Below are 21,685 nucleotides of genomic sequence, written 5' to 3'. Positions count from 1 at the left end.
ACTGAAACTAATAGAAGAGAAAGTGGTGAAGACCCTTGAACACATGGGCATAAGGGAAAATTTCCTGAACAGAACGCCAGTGGCTTGTGTACTAAGATAAAAAATTGACAAATGAGACCTCATAAAATTGTAAAGCTTCTGTAAAGCTTCTGAAATTGCAAAGGACAATTTCAACAGGACAAACGGCAACCAACAGATTAGGAAAATACCTTTATCAATCTTATACTGCACAGACGGCTAATATCCAATATATACAAAGAGCTCAAGTAGTCAGACTCCAGAGAATAAAATAACCCAATTAAAAATAGGGTACAGAGCTAAACAAAGAATTCTCAAATGAATATCAAATGGCTGTGAAGCACCTAAAGAAATGTTCAACATGCTTAGTCATCAGGGAAATGCAAATCAAAAAACCCTGAGATTCTATGTCATTCCAGTCAGAATGGCTAAGACCAAAAACTCAGATGACAGCAGATGCTGAGGAGGATGTGGAGAAAGAGGAACACTCCTCCATTGCTGGTGGAATTGCCAGCTGGTACAACCATCTTGGAAATCAGTCTGACAGTTTTTTCGGTAAATTGGACAGCTATTCCACTCCTGGGCATATACCCAAAGATGCTCCTATATATAAAAAGGACACATGCTCCACTCTGTTCTTAGCAGCCTTATTTATAACAGCCAAAAGCTGGAAAGAAAACAGATGTTTTTCAACAGAGGAATTGATACAGAAAATGTGGCACATTTACACAATAGAGTACTATTTAGATATAAAAACCAATGACTTCATAAAATTCTTGGGCAAATGGATGGAAATAGAAAATATCATCCTGAGTGAGGTAAACAAATCACAAAAGAATATACATGGCATGCTTTCACTGATAAGTGGATATTAGCCCAAAAGCTAATTCCCAATATACAAAACGCAGACCATATCAAACTCAAGAAGAAAAAAAAACAAAGTGTGGATGTTTCAGTCCTTCTTAGCAGGGGCAACAAAATACTCAAAGGAAGAAATATGGAGACAAAAAGTAGAGTACACACTGAAGTAAAGGTCATCCAGAGACTGCCCCACCTAAGGATTTATCCCATATACAGTCACCAAACCCAGAAAATATTGTGGATGCCAAGTAGTACTTGCTGACAGGAGCCTGATATCGCTGTCACCTGAGAAGCTCTGTCATTGCCTGACAAATACAGAAGTGTATGTTTGCAGTTAACCATTAGACTGAGAATGGGGTCCCCAATAGAAGAGTTAGAGAAAGGGCTGATTTAGCTGAGGGGGTTTGTAACCCCATAGGAAGAACAACAATACCAACCAACCAGATACCCCATAGCTCTCAGGGACTAAACCACCAACTATAGAGAACACATGGACCGACCCATCACTCAAGAGGATAGCCTTGTGGGGCATCAGTTGGAGGAGAGGCTCTTATTCCTGTGAATGCTAGATGCCCCAATGTTGAGTAATGCCAGGACATGGAGGAGGGGGTGAGGGAGTGTGTGGGGGAGCACCTCATAAAGCCAGTGGAAGGGGGGATGGGATAGCGGTTTCTAGAGGGAAAACTGAGAAAGATGATAACATTTGAAATGTAAATAAAGAAAAAAAACAATTAAAAACACTAAATAAAAGTAGTCATACCATAGACTCCACATTATTCAATCTTGAAGTTTCTCCATTAAAGAAGTTATTCTATTGCTTTTTACTTTAACCTCAGCCAAGTTCTTAGGACAAAAGTAGAAGGCAGCTAGATTCTTTGTCAAACTATCACAAAAATGGCTTTGGCCCATTGTTATAAAAGTCAGTGCTTCCTTCTGAAACCTGAGACCTCTACTATCCACTTTGCTCTCAGTACCGTGATTTTCCAGGGTCCTGCCAGGATGGCCCATTAAGTTTGACTTACAGCATTAAACTGCTTTTCTAGTCCAAAGTTTCAAAGTCTCCCATATTTATACACAAAAGAACTTGGCCAGGTTCTTCACAACAACACTCTTGGCATTGACTTCTTGCTGTGCTACCAAATCAGGACCCAAAGTATCTTATAGAAAGCAGTTGGTTGCTGAAGGATGAGTCCATCTTAGCAAGGAAACATGGCAACAAGTTGCAGACATAGCAACAGGAGCAGAAAGCAAAGAGATCACATATTTTATCACAAAATGCATCAGAAAGAAGAAACTGAAGCATAGTCCAGCTATAGTCTGTCAGAGCCTGCTCCCAGTGACACACTTTCTCCAGTCAGGCTGTGCCTCCTAAACCTCCCAAGTCGCACTGCCACCTGGGACCAAATATTCCAAAATCTGACCCTATAGGAGAAATACTTGCTCAAACCACGGGTATATGGTTCTTCTTTACTGAGCCCAGACAGACCCAAGGTCAAGATTCCCTCCCTCTGAAACATGTCCTACATCCATTTCCCTCCCTCTCTCCAGGCCTGATCACCGGCATCTTTCTTGCTGGCCTCAAAGCATCTTCCTGTCTAGTCTCCCAAAAATCAGCCTGTTTTCTTTTGTTCATTCTCCCCATTGTCAAGATTATGGCAACTTGAAGAAAGCACCAAAGTTTGTCCTAACCTAATCCCTAGGCATTGTAAATATGTGACCTTTAACATTTAAATGTGTTTTGCAAGTGAAATGATGTTAAGGGTCTCAGAAATGGAACCTCAAGATAATTACAAGAGTCCTTAAGGAGGGAGGCAGGTAGCCCACAGTAGCATAAGGACAATGGAAACAGAAGTTAGAAAGATTTGAAGACACTACAGTGCCAGCAGTGAAGATACAAAAGGGAGCCACAATTCAAAGAAAGAAGGTTCTAAAAGCCTAAAAAGTAAGGGAACACATTCACCCCCTCCAGCCTCCAGAGGAACCAGACTGCTGTTACTTTACCTTTTACCCAGTGAAGCCATTTCAAACTTCAAACCTCCAGAATCTCAGGAAAAGAAATTTGCGTGATAGTAAGCCACTAAATTTGTGGTAATTCATTGTGGCAGCAATTGGAAACAAATAAAGTGAATTCCAAATAAAGAAAGAAGAAAATTAAGTAATACACAAGGAAAATGTTCATACAAAACAAAGGCACCTGAGAGGCAAGTAACCAAGAAAGGATCTACCTGGGACCTTTACCCAGCTCCAAACACTAAGGCACATGGGTAAATTTTAATATTGCACAGCAGGTATTAAATGTGTGCAAAGTCACATACTGCCAAAGGATTCACATTTACCAAAGAATTGTGCTCCTAAATAGGATATCAATTAATGAATTATGGTAGCAGAACTCTTAAATAAAGGTTGAATTAAATATTTCACAATACAATATGTTACCCAACGTCAAAATACACTTGGGTGATGGTAATATCCAAAACAAATTCCTCAGGATAACAAATTACCTTTTACGATGAGACTACCACTGCTTTTCCCATTGCCAAATTGATTTGTGGCTACGCAAGTATAAGATCCAGCATCTGATCTGGTAACATTGCATATCTTAAGGCTACCATCCTCCAAGAAAAAAACTCTGGAAAGAAAATATTCAATGAAAGGCTATTCGAATTGAACAAATCATAAGTATTTACAAATAATATTTAAATCATGCATATATGATAATATCCATTTTATTATCATGCTCTTAATTAGAAACATCTTAAATCTACACATTAGTTTAAAAAAGGCATAAGATTTTGTGTTGACACAGATTAATTATTCTATCACTTAAATGATTACTGTTTATTTCAGTGTATCTTAAAAATTAAATGACTGAGTCTTCGATGTTCTAACACTGGGTCAATGAATGAATAAGAAATGTAGATATTTGTTATACATTTGAAATGGTCAGCTCTCTTTTGAAAAATGAACTTGGATTTGGGAAAGTGGAGGCCAGACTTAGCATCTTTATTAGTGCACTCACAAACGACGTCTTATATAGCCCCTTTAATGACTGAACAAATGTGAACCATGAGAATCTTTACCTCTCCTAGAAAGTTGGAAGAACCATCTATATGGCTCTGTGTGCAAGAGCTTCACTTATTGTGTAGCACATCATTATAAAAATGTAGCAGAAGGAAATAAAAACATGGATTTTTCATGTAGCACTGGAAATTAAATATTCTTACAGTGTATCGTACACAAAAGAGGAGCAGCTAATGCAATCCAGTCTTTCACAGAATGGTCTGCATTACGTTTTCCCTGACATAAAGAAATTGTCTAAGCAAACATCATAATTTTAAAGTAAATAGAGAAAACACATGCATGTTCTTCCTTACCTCATCATGAATATTTTAATTAAAAAGACAAAAATGGGAGCAAATAAAACATTTTTCCAAATGTATGTTTGCATTGCCCTGGCATGCAATTTTCCTTAGCAATATTTCAAAAACATGGTTTTAAAACTACTAATTGGTATTCAGAATTCTACTAAAGAATGTGGCAACAAACTAATATTAATGACTATAGTTAATGACAAAGGATGTTTGGCAAGCCTATTTGCATGCATGTTATAACTATTAAAAATAACAAAATGTTATTTGTAGAAGTGCAAGCAGATCATTGTTTCTAATATATGTATAACACAAAATGGAGCTAATATAATTAATTACCCAATTTGAACCATAGTGAATATCAGCCAGTTAGAATTTATGTGAAACCGGAGTCTGATGCTGGGTTAACTACTGAGGAAGAATTCCAAATTTCTGTCAGTGAGCACAGAAGGATTTAGCAGGTTTTAGGCCATGCAGTTTATGATAGTACAGTATTCTCCCAGAGCAGATGTGCATTGTATTTGTGATTTATGAAGAATCTTGGTCAATAAATCCTGATTCATCTTAAGAATTATAATAGTACATTATTGACACAATTACAAAGTTATTCTATTATACAAGATGCAGGCCTTTTCTTGACTTAATTAGAACTCATGATAATAAGCAAGAATCTGCATTCTCTAATTCTAGGAAAGATATTAATTTTTCCAAGGCCTAAAATAATTTAATATTGGGCAACAAAGTATTTTATGTGATTAGAAGCATCATGCTACTTCTACCTTACAATAAGCAAATATTCCTTAAATACAACAACAAGAATAAAAATTTAAATGTTTCTAACCCTAGCAGAGCTACAGTGAATAACTGATATGTATAGATTGGGCAAAACTGTGAACTTATGAAATATTTACTTCATGATTTTGGCAATGCTTACAGAAAAACACGAAGATTGATATTTTACTCTCCTTGTTCTGGAATATTTGCACAGACATTTAACAGGAGGGTTGAATGCAACACATGAGTGAAGGATTTTAAAGTTTTCTACCTATACTGCATTTAGGCTTCCTTAGAAGGTAAAGAACAAAGTGCAGACACTATAGATATAAATTTAACTACCTGGAAAAACTCAGAAAGATCATTCTGGTATTAAAGATGAAATCTGAATGAATAGTCAGCAAGTAACTACAATTACAAAGGAGAAAATAAAAGAATAATAATGTGAATGACTATTCTTTGCAATTTCATACTTAATGATACATTAGAGATTACAGGAGTGGAAATGTGAACAACATGGAATTATGGGAAGGTTTACAACAACTCAAAATAATTTTAAATAAGTAACAAAGAGTGGAGTAATGTTAAAACTGATTATTATTCTTTGATTATTATTCCAGTGTTTGATGGAGGTTTATTTTTGAAGCACATTGTTTGGCATTACACTACTGATTCAAGAAATAAAGCCTGTTGAATACTGAGTGTGTTATTTTTCATAATAATAATTGTTGGTCAAATCTAAAGAAAACATAAGCTATTAAGTGTAAATGAGTCAGCATAGCATCTCCAAGAATTACGTAAAAGTAATACTCATTGAATTTCAACACAAGTCAAGTTCAGAGCTCACAGTTGATGTCAACTCTACCCTTAACAGTCTGGAATATATGTGGAGAAAATACGTAAGAAAGCAAAGTGACCAGTGAACTACATATAGTCAAAATCCTCATCACATTATTTCTTTTGAACATGGAATACTCAACTTTTCCTAAATATTCATTCAGTTTCAGTTTCTAAAATATAGTTTACAAAAGATGCAATTACTAACAGCAACATTAACTAGATTCATATTCACACGCATGCATAATCTTATTTGTATAGAATGAGATTTATTAGATTTTTCTTAATCTGACTTTCAGATACTCCCTCTGTTTTCTGAAATGTGATAGAAGATGTTGTATGTACATATATGTGCAATTTTCTAATTTCTAAGCTTTCCTACCAGCCCCACCCACAGCTCTGATGCAGTTTCTCAGTAGAGATCAACCTTAGTGTTGGAGTCAAAATCTCTCACTAAAACTGCAATTTGCTATGTCAGCTCTGCTGGCTTCCCTGTGGACTCCAAGGTCCTCTTGTCCCTTACTCTTGATGGAATTACAGTTACTAGTGCTATTTCCCAGGTTTTCATGCGGTCTGGGTATAGAACTGAAACCAAGTCCTTAGACATGTACAGCAAAAACTTTCCTGACTGATCTTTATCTCCTCAGTCCCAGCTTTCCTCAAATTTTAGCATGAACTTAATATGACATCCCTCTGTTAGGAAAGAATTTTGAACATCACTAGAGTTAACAGTGATGGCCATACTGAGCTAAGGATTATTTTTCTTTTGTGTCATTGTTGTTATTATCAATGTGGTAAAAAGTATGGCCTTGAGGGTCAAATGGACTATGACTTAATTTAAGACCCTATATTTAATATTTAGATGACAGGAGATGGTTGATGCCTCAAATGTCCAGATCTTTTTAGTGTAGAAGAAGAACATTAATATTGCCTGTCTCAGTCATGCAGATTGAATGACATTAATACATTAGAAAATTTAACACTGTCTCTGACTCTGACTAGATTTCAGTGGGCTTTTAAGGTTAATGCAGTCACACTCATCTCTAAGTATGCAAACACTTCCTTAAGTCCTTGAAGAACACAACCGAAAAGAGAACAAATATATCCCAATTCTATTTTAACAAAGCTATCAATACAGTATATCTGAAGCTTTTAAGTAAATATTTTTGATTGTCACATAATGTTTGAACAGATTTCTAAGGGAAAATGTGGAAGTTAGATTCACAGATGCACTGAGTAACAATTCATTCGTGGCAATTAACATAGCAACCACCATAAAAATTTATCATTTTTTATGATAAATAGATTCAAGTTTATCTCTCTAATTATTTTGAGATACATAATACATTACTGTTGATTTTATTCACCTTCCTCGTTATGTTAGAAAACAACAGGGTATACCTGTCAAACAGCAACACTATGCTCACTGAGTGCCCTCTGACCTTTCCCCTCCCTACACTTTTCTGCAGGTACAGGTTATTACTCTTCCACTCTAACTCTCTGTGATTGCACATTTTCATAATTCACTTACTAGAGAAATAATGCAGTATGTGCCCTTCGATAAGTAATACTTGGAAATGTGTGTGCAAGTGCGTGTGCGTGCATTTGTGTGTGTGTGTGTGTGTGTGTGTGTGTGTGTGTGTGTGTGTGTGTGTGTATGCTTTTCAAACATTAAGGCAAAAAATCCTATGGTGACCTGGGCGGACTTGGAGGAAAGGATACAGGAGTTGAAAGGAGTGCAATGCCAAGATGATGATTCCAGCAGTGATTTACACCCCTCACTCTACTCTCTAACTTCATGATATTTTTGTTTGGCCGTTTAAAATAGAGTTGTTATAAAATTGGATTTATTACATGTTAGCTATTCCTCCCATTCTTATTCAGTTCAGTACTCACCTTATTACTTGGGCTTTTGCTTTGTGCCATAATTAAAACTACTGTACAGAGACATCGTTTGGCTGTAGCTGGTGCTCACGCTCTTAAAATCTTTGTCGATCTGAATCCAGCAGTGTGCTGTCTGTCTAAACTCATCTCTCATTGCCTGTTCTTCAACTGTCTTTTGTTTTGGTGTCAATAAGTTTTGTCACTTGATCCATGTCTGTGCATTTGCATCTTCCCCTTACCGCTTTATTCCCAAGTACAGATTTAATTGGGATACTCAACTCTTCACTTAATTAAGTAAAAATATTTAATACCATTTAAGTCTAAGTGCTCTTTTATTTAAATCAGTTACACATTATGATGCTTATATGAAATGTTGAAAGACCACGTGACATTAATGACTTTCACATATATAGATGTAACAAGGCCATCAGGCTGACAGAAAGGGGAACATCTAGTATTTTTTGTATCAAATTATTCACTTCATTTCATTTCATAATTGGTGCATAAGATAGGAGTTAAGTACAGCAGAGCTTGCTCGACAGCCAAATGATACATGGTAGGTTTCACTGTGGTTTGTAGGAACTACATAACAAAGAGACATTATGAGGCTAATGCTAAAGTCAGATATTACCGAGTTGCTGAGCGTCCAAAATTTCTACTTTCTGTCATGAAGGAATAATATAAGCAGGTAAAGCAAAGAAAAACTGTAATGTCCATCAGCCTGATTCCCAACCCTTAGTCTTTGTCCCAATTGGTTATTGTAAATAACATAGTTTGAAGGCACAATAGCACATCAAATAAAGGACTAGGGATCTTTTATCTAAAACATGGACATCAAATTCTCAGAGCTGTACAGTCTTTTTGTATTCTGTTTTCTTAAACTAAATATTGTATCTATGCATATGATAAACTATATAAACACTGAATAACACATTTCTTTTATTAAGTAAAATGTATTAACATGTAAGAAATGTACAATGCTCTTACAGAGAGAGAAAAAAAAACCTTTATAAATAGATTTTAACCTAAGGTGAAAATGAGATATATTCTTTTTTTTGGTGATAGCCTATCAAAATGTAAGGACACAGAAGGTTAGCGATAGCTAAAATTTTTAAAATAAAAGAAATTAGGACATTGAGCAATTATAAATTCTTATTGCTGAAACTAGAGCAATATTGCTATTTTTATAGTGAGATTATTAACTAGAGTATCGCTTCTGGTCCTGTCTGAAGGTAATAGTGTAGACCATGAAATTTTAATTGACTGTCTAATTTTACTGATATCTGGAAAATGTAAAATAGATTGGAATGAAATGAGTTAGATGAGAAGCAGAAAACTCTGTATAAATTTTTACTCTTCACAATTCAGGCTCAGAGTAAAATATCCCCTGGAACCCATTTTACATCAAATATTGATATTGCATTTCAATGTTTTTCCACCTGATCATTACAGTTAAGGTATGGTGTAATATCTATGCTAAACACATTGCCATTTAATCACCTTCCTTTCAAGAATTCATCACTTCTATGCTACAAAATGTCTGGCTTGCTGACTGACTGAAAAGTAAATAATAAGGCACACACATGTGTAAATCAAATAAATATTTTCTTTTTCCAGTGCTCATGTCAGTAACTTTAAATGACGCTAACAACAGGAGAACAGAGTGATTATCAAGAACCTCTGGCCAGGCTTAAATTTCAGATGGAATTAATTAATTAATTAATTAATTAGAGCCCAGTTTATATTCTCATGGGATAATCCATGTACAAAAATGTGAATAAAATTTAAAGTCAGATCTAGTTAAATTGCAATGCTGTCTCAAAAATGCGATTGAATTGGGCCTAGGAAAACTGAAGGATGTAGGTCATTTCCTACGTGGCACAGTATACTCACTACCTTAACAAGTATTTACACAAAGAGATGCATGCTGGAAAATTAAGGAACATTTATGAATGAATATTTTGTTTATCTCTCTTTCATTGTTTTATAATTTAGAAAAAACTCACTATATATGTACATAAACAGACATACACACACACACACAATACACAGACACACACACACAGAGGCACAGACATACACATACATATACAGACATATAGACACATACAGAAAGGCACAGACACAGACACACAACACACAGGCATAGACATAGACACACACACATGGACACACAGGCATAGACACAGACACACACACACACAGGTACAGACATAGACACAGACAGGCACAGACACAGACATACACACATAAACACACACACACACAGAGGCAGAGACACACACATACATACACAGACACACACACATACACAGAGACACACACACACATATAGACACACAGGCACAGACACAAACACACACACATACACACAGATACACAGGCACAGACATAGACACAGACACAAACACAAAGGCACAGACAGAGACACACACACAGGCACACACACACACACACACAGGCACACACACACACACACACACACACTTTTCTATAACGTAGAGAGTCTTCTAGAAAGTCCCATAAGGAAAGTTTGTGTTTATAATTTATAAAAGTATTTTAGCTTTTATTTTTAAAGAAGAGCCAGATGAAAATCCATTTTTCTTCTCAGAATAGCCAGATGAAATCTCCTCCCCTCATATGCCAAAGTTTTGTTCTCCACTCTGCTTATCTAAACCTATTCCTCCTTTAATCCCCAATGTTTCAGCAGTATTTTCGTCTCTCGTGTTTTCTAAACTCCTCTGTCTGTTACAGGTCTATATAATATGATCTCAGGAGCAAAAGCAAGACCAGGCAGATGAGTTCCATTTCCTTTCCTTTGTATACAGAATCCAGCTGTTTTCCCTCAGCCAACTATCAAAAGACAACTGGTCAGGGTAAGTTTAAATCACTTTATTAATGGTTTTTAATATTCATCAATGTTGCTGGTTTTAAACGAATGACATACAGAGAAAGATTAAAAACATAATCAAGCATCCACACTGGTGGGATAATTTTGGCCTAGGAATTCAACTCCAAATCTAAAATATTTTTAAAAAGTAGTATTGATATTGAATATATAATGTAAGTCATCTACATTCTCATAACTTCTTAAGCCTTGGTACTGTACTAGGAGGGGTAGCTGTAGTAGAGGTGATTTGATAAATACAGAAAGATGAATCAGGCACATACAAATGAGTATCTGCATAGATTGTATGTTTGGCATGTTTGTGTAGTATGTGTGCATGATGTGTATTTGTGTGTGCTCTATAGTGTGTGTAATATTTGTGCATAGTATTTACTTCATACTACACAGTTTGTGTAGTATGTATAGTCTGGATGTATATATGGCATCTACACATGAAAGCATAGTATGTTTATGATATGTGTATTTTATGTCGTGTGTCCATGCATGTGTGTGTTTGTGTGTGTGGGATTGTGTGTCATGAAAGTAATAATTAAAAGTACATGGTAGCTCCATTTCTATATTTAAATGAATTTTATAAGGTGAAAAATTATCAGATATTTCAAAACTATGTATTTTCTATCTACAATAATCTTTATCATTAAAGGCCAAGAATATTTATTTATTGATATTATTAATTAATTCAATATAATAATGAAGTTGGAAAACATTTTTAATGTTCCAAGGTGGAGTGATACCCAGGGAGGAAGGGGCTGGAAGCAGAAGCAATGTGTGTGGGTTGACTGGGAGGGGAACAGTGTTTGGGATATAAATAAATAAATAAATAAATAAACAAATAAATATTAGTAATAGTCATCCATAACATGCCTATTTAAACAATGGGCCAGCATCTTATTTGGGTGCTTACACTTTCTATGTATGTGAGGATGTCGATGAACTGATAATCATTCCATCTCTACTTTGCCTCCTAATTACATAATTACCTGTCCTTCATTAGTCGTGGTTTATTTCAGGATGTGAATCAATACTAGGTCTTGATGTAAACAAGTACTCTACAAACCGAGCTAGCCCTCAACATGCTGAATAATTTGTATGTTTATAGATGGTAGCAGAAAATGTGAGACAAAAGAATTTACTCAGTCTGTATTGTATGCTGTTTATATATGACACAATACATTACAAAATATTTCTAAAATATGTATTTAATTATTTTTAAGTTTGTGGGTGCCTGCGTTTTGGGGCATGTGTGTAAGCCCATAAATCACACTGGAGTTAGAATTACTGTAATTAACCCAGTGTGTGTGCTAGGAATAGATTCTGGTCCTTTGAAAAAGTAATAAGCACTTATACCCCTAAACTATGTTTATAGCCTACAAATCTTTTAAATGACTATAGTATAAACCATAATTGGTGATGCCTTAATATTTAACTGGATCACCAAAAGTAGTGTGATACTATTTCTAGTATTTTGTTGTTGTTTTGAGGTGTGTGTGTCTGTTCTAGCTACAGATAGATGGCTTTGTCACAGACAGTACATAGAGTTATATTCAGCATATATGACTGAATTTACTGAATAATGAAGGAGATGGAGAAGTTGGGAAGGGAAACCAAAATGAAAAAAAAATTTATTAAAAGAAGCATTGTTAAGAGAAGGGATGCGAAATCTACCTTTGTTCAAGAAGCAGGGTTTTTTTTTTTCCTACAGTTCATTGAAGAAAGAACAACAAACCAAAAACGACAACAACAACGTTCCCAGGCTTCTTTAAGATATGGGGCAGAGCATGATCCTAGGGGATACTTAGCATACTGTGCTAAGAATATACCAAAGCTATATCCATTTTCTCTATCTCTCCTTTTCCAATATTTTTTAACCAAAACGTTGAGACAGACTCTCACTTAATCCTTTGAACACATAGTGTAACTCAGGCTGGCTTTAAGCTTATTGTGCAGTTCAGGCTGACTGTGAATACAACTTTCTGTTACCTCAGGCTCTTGAGCCAGAATTATAGGACTGTGTGACCGGGTTCATTTATTTTTTGTAATCTCTCCCTCAACAGAGAAGAAAAATCATATTATGTACAGATTAAAACGATGAGGATATATTTCTAATGAACGGAATATTCAAAAACCGATTCAGGATCTTTAAAGACACAATACAAAGTCTTTAATGAATGAGAAGTTAAACCTAGAGGTAAGAAATTGACTCCAATACATTTAAAATAAGAATAAAGATGATTCTGTCTATATCTAATATTTAATTTTACCTTGTAATTAATATATAATTTTATATAATATACATTGTAACATATATAATACATAAATTATATATATATATATATATTTGGACAGTGAAAAGATTCAAGGTTAAGTCGTTGCTTCTGTGTTTCTAAGTCCAAGGGAACATCAAAGCACTGGACATCCAGATTTCAGAATCCATTCAAATTTATCTTTGTATTTAATATACTGATATAATTTAAGGAACAGCTTTGTAGTGTCTGACACAGAACACAAACCCAGATGCTTGAATCAAGACATAAATTAAGAGATGAGAGACAACAGCAACTGCTAAATAACATAATAATTTTGTATCATGATGTGTCTTTATCCCAGTGGCATGCCAAAGAGTGTGTTTCTAGGCTGCATTCCATAAAATGTTAAGAAAACATGATTTAACACCCACTTAACACATCAGATGGAAAGGAGGTCTAAACTAACCCAATGAAACATGCCTTAGAAGACCACTTGGCTGTTGAAAAGAAAAGGTTAGATAAGAAGAGTTTCCATATTTGTGATCATATCTAAGGTCTGCCTGAAAGAACTTGAAAGGGAGACAACACAACCCAGCAAACTGAAAAAGAAAATGGGAAATTGCAAGGTAGCAAAGGAGAAACAAATCAATCAATCAAACAAACAAACAAACAAACAAACAAAACAGGTGAACAAAGAATTCAAAAGAGTAGGAAAAGAAAGTGGATGTTTCCCCCAAACAACTAGAAGAGAGCCTACTGAAAAGACTGAGAGATTGGCACCAAAGGAAACTGGAAGAAATGTGAATAGAGGTGTGCATGTTTCTTTTCTCTTACATATGAAAAGATGACTGTATGTTTTCATTAAGATTTTGAGAATTTACAAGTGGGAAGCTTCCAGTGAAGTTTGACATGAACAAAGTTTAAATATAATCAGATGACCTCATACTGGTGATTTCATCCTTAACATCCTTGGATTCACTGATGTATAGACAGAAAGTAGCTGAGCTAAAAATGAATGGTTGTTACTTACTGCCTCTTGGCACTTGGCCTCTATAATCTGGTAATACCAGAAGACAAATTACTAGGAAATGGCATTGCTATTTCACAAAGGTGGCACTGGAAGTGATGCTCACTGGTGAAAAGTCTGATTATGGATCCCCGTTTGCTCCATCTTGACTGTGCTCCTTGGAGACTACATAACAAGGCTTGTAAAAGTGGCCGAGATGAGACAACCAGCATGGGTGACTTACTGGCTTCTGACTATAAGCTCAGTACAACAGTCCAAATGCTTTACAAAGCTGAGGAAATCACACTTATATACTCTGTTTCCATATCCATGTCAATGTGTCACTAAAATCATACGGTATATTTTCATAAAATTCATATCCATGTCTGGCAAGAGAGCTCAGTAAAGTACCTGCCCTGAGAGAACAAAGAACTGGGCACAGTGAACCTATTGTTATAGAGCCCACAATGGGGATATAGGCTGTGATGAACTGTATGTGCTTGGCCCAGGTAGGGACACTAGTTGAAGGTGTGGCCATGTTGGAGTAGGTATGGCCTTATTGGAATACTTATGTCACTGTGGGTGTGGGTTAAAATTGGACATAGTACTAACTGAGGACCCAGCTATACCATTCCTGAGCATATACCTAAAAGATGCTCCTACATATAACAAGGACACATGCTCCACTATGTTTACAGCAGCCTTATTTATAATAGCCAGAAGCTGGAGAGAACCCAGATGTCCTTCAGCATAGAAATGGATACAGAAAATGTGGTACATCTACACAATGGAGTACTACTCAGCTATCAAAAACAATGACTTCATGAAATTCTTAGGCAAACTAGAAAATAGATTCCTGAATGAGATAACCCAATCACAAAGGAAAACATAAGGTATGTACTCACTGATAAGCAGATATTAGCCCAAAAGCTAGGAATACCCAAGATACAATTCACAAACCACATGAAACTCAAGAAAAAGGAAGACCAAAGTGTGGATGCTTCAGAACTTCTCAGAAAGGGGAACAAAAATACTCACAGGAAATATGGAGTGTGTAGCAGGGACTGTCCCACTTGGAGAATCCCTCCCATATATGGACACCAAACGCAGATAATATTGTGGATGCCAAGAGGTGCATGCTGACAAGAGTCTGATATAGCTGTCTCCTGAGAGGCTCTGTTAGAGGTGGATGCTTTCAGTCAACCATTGAACTGAGAATTGGGTTTCCAATGGAGGAGTTAGATAAAGGACTGAAGGAGCTGAAGGGGTTTGCAACCCTCTAAGAACAACAATATCAACAACCAGAGCTCCTCCCCAGAGCTCCCAGAGACTAAACCACCATCCCAAGAGTGCACAGGGATGTACCTATGGATCCAGCCGCATATGTAGCAGTGGAGGGCCTTGTAGAGCATCAGTGGGAAAAGAGGCCCTGGGTCTGGTCAAGGCTTGATGCCCCAGGGTAGGAGAATGTCAGGATGTGGAGGTGGGAGGAAGTGGGAAGTTGGGTGGGTGAGGAAGCACCCTCTTAGAAGCAGTTGGAGAGGGAATGGGATAGTGTGTTTCTGGAGGGAAAACTGGGAAAGAGGATAGCATTTACAATATAAATAAAAACTATCCAACAAAAGAAAAGAAAAAAATCTATCCTAGCTGCCTGGAAGTCAGTATTCTGCTAGCAGCCTTTAGATGAAGATGTGGACCTCTCAGCTCCTCATGCACCATGCTTGCCTGGATGCTCCCATGTTCCTGCCTGCCTCGATGATAACAGACTCAACCTCTGAACCTGTAAGCCAGCCCCAATCAAAGGTTGCTTTTATAAGAGTTGGTTATGGTGTCTGTTCATAGTTCTAAAACCTAAGACACAGGCAGAGGTGTTCTCTAGCAAAACTAGTGAGTACAGTGGGTCACAGGCCCCACTAAGGATCATGTATCCCAAAATATATAAACTGTATATATGTTCTGATGAATGACTCTTGTGCTTCTTCTCTGGCTCTGGTCTGTAAATCTATATGTATCCACATATATATAAAGTAATAAAATTTCATTTAGATAATCTGTGTCTTATACATTTAATAAATTGAAACACTGTGTAGGGTCTCTCTCTGTGTATGTGCATGTGTGTGTTTGTGTAACTATTATATTGTTCTCTCCTTGTGTGACTGTTTCTCTCTCTCTCTCTCTCTCTCTCTCTCTCTCTCTCTCTCTTTCTGTGTCTGTCTTTGTCTATGTCTCTCTCTGTCTCTGCGTGTCTGTCTCTCTCTCTCTCTCTCTCTCTCTCTCTGTGTGTGTGTGTGTGTGTGTGTGTGTGTGTGTGTGGGTGTGTGCGCGCGCTCGCACATGTATGCATGTGCCTGCACCTATGTGTATGTGTATGACAGAGAGAGAGCAAGAGAGAGAGGGGGAGGTTTAATCTACCATTGAAAAACATAAAAGCAATGTATATGGTATTAAGGTCACCTTTAGTTCAACAAATAGGTACTGTAAGTCATCAGAAAATCTAATTAAAATTCTATGATGTGGTGTTACAATTATATTCAGCCTTGGAGTCAAGGCTTCCTAGAGCTGAATGCCTTTCCATGACTTATTGGTTGCATGACTGATGGAGGGCATGATGTCTAACTTCAATAATGCTTAATATTATTTATCCAAAACATAAATACTATAAGTAAGTTCCTATCGTAGATATATTGTGAAAAATCACATGGAATGATATATCTAATATTTTGGCACATCATCTTTCCAGGATGGGGATGGTATACGCAGATGCTATTCCCATTATCATCATTCTTGTGTGATGAAAGTCAGGGTCAAGTGTGGGAAGGATAGATTTCTGGATGCATTGGTTAATTTAATCAGAGGTAGGAAGAAAATATATATTATTAAGTATAACTAACCATCCTTTAAGTCATCAGTCAGCTGTTGGATGACTCATGAAATAATTTTAGTCTCCTTTCTTGTAAATATAGGATTCTTGGGGAAAGGCACCTTATCACAGGGAAAGAAAGTCAATATCCGAACTCAGAGATGCAGTACAACTACTCAAAATGTCAGACTCACTTTAAAGCTGCAACTTAAGTTGTTCACATAGTACAGACCCCCATCCCATCTCTTCTGCATGCAGAAAAATGTTATGCACCCCTCAAGTGACACCTCAGTTACCTTCACTCTTTCTGGCTTTCTGAACTGCTATGAGACTAAATAATGAATGCCACTCTCTGTCTTTCTAACACTAGGTGAATTTGTCCCATTTGTAAGGAAACTGTGGTCCTTTTTCCCCTGACACTAGACAAAATTTCCAGGATGTTAGGCAATGTTGGTCAGATTGATTTGTCAAGGTGCTCATACATGAATAATTTTATTAATAATGATGGACAATGCGCTTATAGATCTATACTTTATGTCAGTAGATGTTAAGTTATAATCCTGGAATATCTTGGGGATTCTCATCTCCTCTGAACCACAAGTATGCGAGATGTGGGGAAGCACTCAACAAGGATACTGGGTCTCCCTCTAGGACAATAGGGAGATAGACTTTCAAGTATGTTTCAGTTTCAGACAGCATTACTATATAAAGTCATTTGGAAAACTTGAAGTGACATTGTCAAATCCAAAAGGAAACCTGAAGAATATAATGAGAGAGTAACCAAATTATGTGACAGCTTCACTCCTCATCTTGAGCATGGTAACACAGATGATTTCTACAGCTGGCTTCTAGTTTTTACCTCTTCAACTATACCCTAATAGACAGCAGTCTTCTTTACATTTATTCTTACTTGTGCTCAGAATCAAGACAAAACATTTTCTTTTAGAGAGTTTTATCTTCAAACATACCCAGTAATCACTTTCTTTTTTAAGAAGAGAGTTAAGTCAAGAACAAAAGGTCATTTGTATAAATTGCACAAATAATTGACCTTTTCCATCTATAAAATTATGGCTGATGAAGATTCATGTAAATTTTGGAGATACATATGTCACTTAAGAATGGACACTAATAGTAAGTTGACATCATTCTATGGCCAATTCAAGTTGTATTTCAAAAAACATGGCAGTACTGGACTTGTGTCTTCACAACATTGAGGGAAGTCGTGTTGAGATTTCAGTGCTTGGGAGAAAGGAACTAGCATGAAGAAAGTCTGTCTTTTAATAGAAGATGGACATTTATCAATCTAACCTCAGTTTATCCTGACTTCTGTTGACTTCTGGAGTTATCAAACTGCAGGTTCCTCTATCCTATTTCATGGCTACAGAATCAAAATCTTGGGCACAACTCTGGATCTTCTATTTTTAAAATATTTTAGGATACATAACCAAATTTCGAAACTTTCTGATATATAGCCTTAGAGTTCACAGAGTGAAAATCACTGATGTGGTCCTGAAAAATTCTATTTAAGATTTCAGAAGATGCTATATATTTTGTAGAACTTAATTCTCCAAAATTCCCTTGGTTTAAAAGCAAAGGGAAAAATTTCAAATAGATATTCAGAAATTCAGAAGATAGATAGATTCAAACCCATATTTGCAAGCTGGTATTAAATGGTATCCCCAACCCCATGTGTGTGTGTGTGTGTGTGTGTGTGTGTGTGTGTGTCCTCTTCCTCTATGTGAGTATGTGTGAATGTCTGTATATGTAGTGTTATAAACGTGTGTACACATACTTGTGTACATGCAGGCGTAGAGATCAGAGCTCTACTATTTGTGTATTTTTCCATTGTTTTCCACTTCAGTTTTCTTTAAAAAAATAATGATTCTGTTACTAAACCTGGAACTCTTTGCTTTGGCTAAGTACTACTGAGATTCACTTCAACTCCCCATGCCCAACATGGTGATAGAGATTCACATCAACACTGTTAGCTTTGTGGGTTCATATTGAAGATGAAAACTGGTGCCCTTAGTCTTGAGCTGCAAGGAGTTTACTCAGGAAGACAGATCTCCAGCCCTAGGGTCTATATCTTTTATGAATGAAAGCTACTTTTAGACAATAGCAAGCAGGCGGTTCTGCATTCATAGTATAATGGTGAGAAAGCTAGACAGGAAGAAGCTAGTAGAAATAAAGAAATGAAGATCAGAAAACAGAAGTGAGGAGGGGGAACAAGATGGATAGGGGCACACAGAGAATTTTAGCTTATTACATTGTTCTGTGACAATGGCATGAGTATCAGATGGCTCTTGACATATCCGACATGTATTCCCTGGGAAAGACTCACCTTAACAAGGCTCTCAGGAGCTGAGGATGAACAATTTAAAATTTTATTACAAAGAGGCAGCACAGGAGGGAGGCTGTAATGAGCTTGGCTTTATGCAGACTGCCACTCTGCCTTAAACATGAGAACATATGGTTCATTTGCCTGCTTGATAATCATACTACCTGATGGACTAAACACTATTGCATTAAGTAGTTGGTGATACAAAATAAAATTAGGTTTATTTGATTCTTCTATTAGGAGCTTCTGCGAGTACCAAGAAGACATACAGAAGCCTTTTTATGTTTTATTTCTTTGCTCTTGCTAGATGATGATTAAAGAAACAAGGAAAATGTGTGGATGGAAGGGTTGTTTTTTTATTAAGGTCATATTTGGGAGACTAGGCAAGAGAAAAACATGCATAATAATCAGTCAGAACATAGTTACTGTAAAATATAGAGAAGCATCTAGCAGGGAGAATAAGAAATTGACTTTCTTACATCTATGTAGCCAGATGCTGCCTGAAACCATCACTCAACAAGGGAAATAGTCACTCAAAGGTTCTAGGGACAAAATGCAATGGTATATGAATGGGACCTTGACTCTAAATAAAATAACCACTCTTTTGTCCAGGTAATTTACTCAAGAGAAGAGTAAATTCAAACTAAGTTTCTCTGTCTTTTGGTCTTTCTCTGTCTCTTTCTCTCTGTGTACATGTGGTAACATAGATGTGTGTGTGTGTGTGTGTGTGTGTGTGTGTGTGTGTGTGTGTGTGTGTGTGTGTGTTATGCACTATGCTATAGGTTTTCAGACATGTCTTGCCATGGTTAACTATTTCCTTTTGAGAACCCTTAGAGAAATAATTTGCTCAATAGCAGAGAGTGAGTGTCACATATAATGCTCTCCCATGCCCACTTTCTAGTTTCCTCCTCTTCTGTAATTTCCACCTTCCTTTATTTTCTCTGATATCTTTGTATCTTTTCCATAATCCTACCCCAAAATTCAGTGCTTTGCCAAGAAAAGCAGTCTGGGTGCTGCTGTAGCAAGAGTAGGTCTATTATAAATTTGATGCTCAAAGACAAATACAGTGAATAACCAGAACTTTCAGTAACTGAGTGATTCCATACCACATAGTAGGCTTATGTCTTCCTATGTGTGTTCCATATATAATGCAAAGGAATATATGCAAGGACTAGGGTGGTACTACAGATTGGGCAATACACATAGAATTCGTGAGTCAATGAAGTTTGTTCACAAACAAAGAGTTTAAATTAATAGACTGGGGTGATAGAAGCTATCTCCAAAGGAATAGGTAGAAATTTCAAGCACGTGATAAATGATTACATTCTGAGACCAACCACCATCGCCACGGGACAGAATTTCTCCTTTCTAGGGAATTTTACTGGGGATGCGGAAGTTTCTTTGTATGAAATTTTTAAATTACCTGGGGGGGGGAAGATGACACCAGTGTATTGTGTACTCTGTTAGAATACTGACCCTCAGTCATATATCACTATATGGGAAAATGTGTTTGTTTTGAGATATGTAAAAGGCCTGATACATGGCACAGCAAATAAGAGTTGCTTTAAGAGATTATTTTTTACAATCATTGAACATTTCCCTGGTTGTATCTGTGTTTTATTTCATTTCTATATTTTTGGTAATAAGATAGAAATTCACCAAATTACTTATGGATTCCATTGAGATTCTTCCAACAAAAGGACAAAACTGAAATTCCATTATACAGGTGGAAGCAGGTACAAGAGAGAACGAGCCCTGTCATTGGATGAGAAGGAAGGGTGGGTGAGAGAAAAGTTTTAGAGAGGGAAGGAGACCGGATCAAGAGAAGCAGCCTAGAGAACATGGAGGCGGATGTTAAGATTTCTCTTCACACATTTACGGGTTCTTATGAATATCCTTAAGGGATAGATGTGTACAAGGCTTTGTATTTCTAGGTGAACAAATATATATTATAATATATAATTGGATCAGAGGTTATTGTGTTGTGTGTTCTTTTATGTGGTGATTTAACTGAATTCAAGAGAGTATGTGGTGGCTGGACACTAGGCCACCAAGAAATGGGAATGTATATTTCTGCAATGGTGGCAACCTGCCTTGGGAACCAAATGGGTAGAGAGATTGTAGCCAGGCTCAGAGAGAAACCATTTGCAGTGTGATTTGGGATAGACCAAAGTGAGTGAGAGGCTCTGCTGACTAAGATGAAGATATCTACCAGATATATTAGGGCACTACAGTGCCGAACCTAGTGCAGGGTGAAAGATGGCATTTTTTCTTTATAATTTTACATCAACATACTGTTTCTGTTTGTTTTTGTGGTTTGTAGGTCCTATGTTCACTGCCAGTAATGGTTAGATTATCATACACACTGTTTAATGTTGCCTGTAAGAGCACACTGCTGACCTGTCTCTTAATCAGGGTAACATTTTTCATTAAATTCAGGACAGGGACCCTGAATAGGTAGGCATAAGGGGATGCATTTAAGGCTTTTGATTTCTGTCAGATCACTGGCTTAAGTAGATCCAAGAGGAAAGGAGGTGATTAATCAAACTCAGCAGATGTGGGATTAATTCCCTCAGAGGCCTGAG

At 36.6% G+C, this 21,685-nt stretch overlaps 1 protein-coding gene across 1 annotated transcript in view; it reads right to left on the bottom strand.

Moving 5' to 3' along the window:
• The window catches only part of LOC116884322 (contactin-6), a 204,385-nt gene that overhangs the window by 52,823 nt on the left and 129,877 nt on the right, over positions 1–21,685 (bottom strand). The window contains exon 10 of the mRNA XM_032885455.1: positions 3,381–3,508. Within this exon, the coding sequence (XP_032741346.1) occupies positions 3,381–3,508 (128 nt within the window). The remainder of the gene's footprint in view (positions 1–3,380; positions 3,509–21,685) is intronic.

The sequence above is a fragment of the Rattus rattus genome, chromosome 15, assembly GCF_011064425.1.
Source record: "Rattus rattus isolate New Zealand chromosome 15, Rrattus_CSIRO_v1, whole genome shotgun sequence".
Classification (NCBI taxonomy): Eukaryota; Metazoa; Chordata; class Mammalia; order Rodentia; family Muridae; genus Rattus; species Rattus rattus.
Note: the sequence above shows the minus strand (reverse complement) of the source record. Positions and strands in the feature narration are given on the sequence as shown.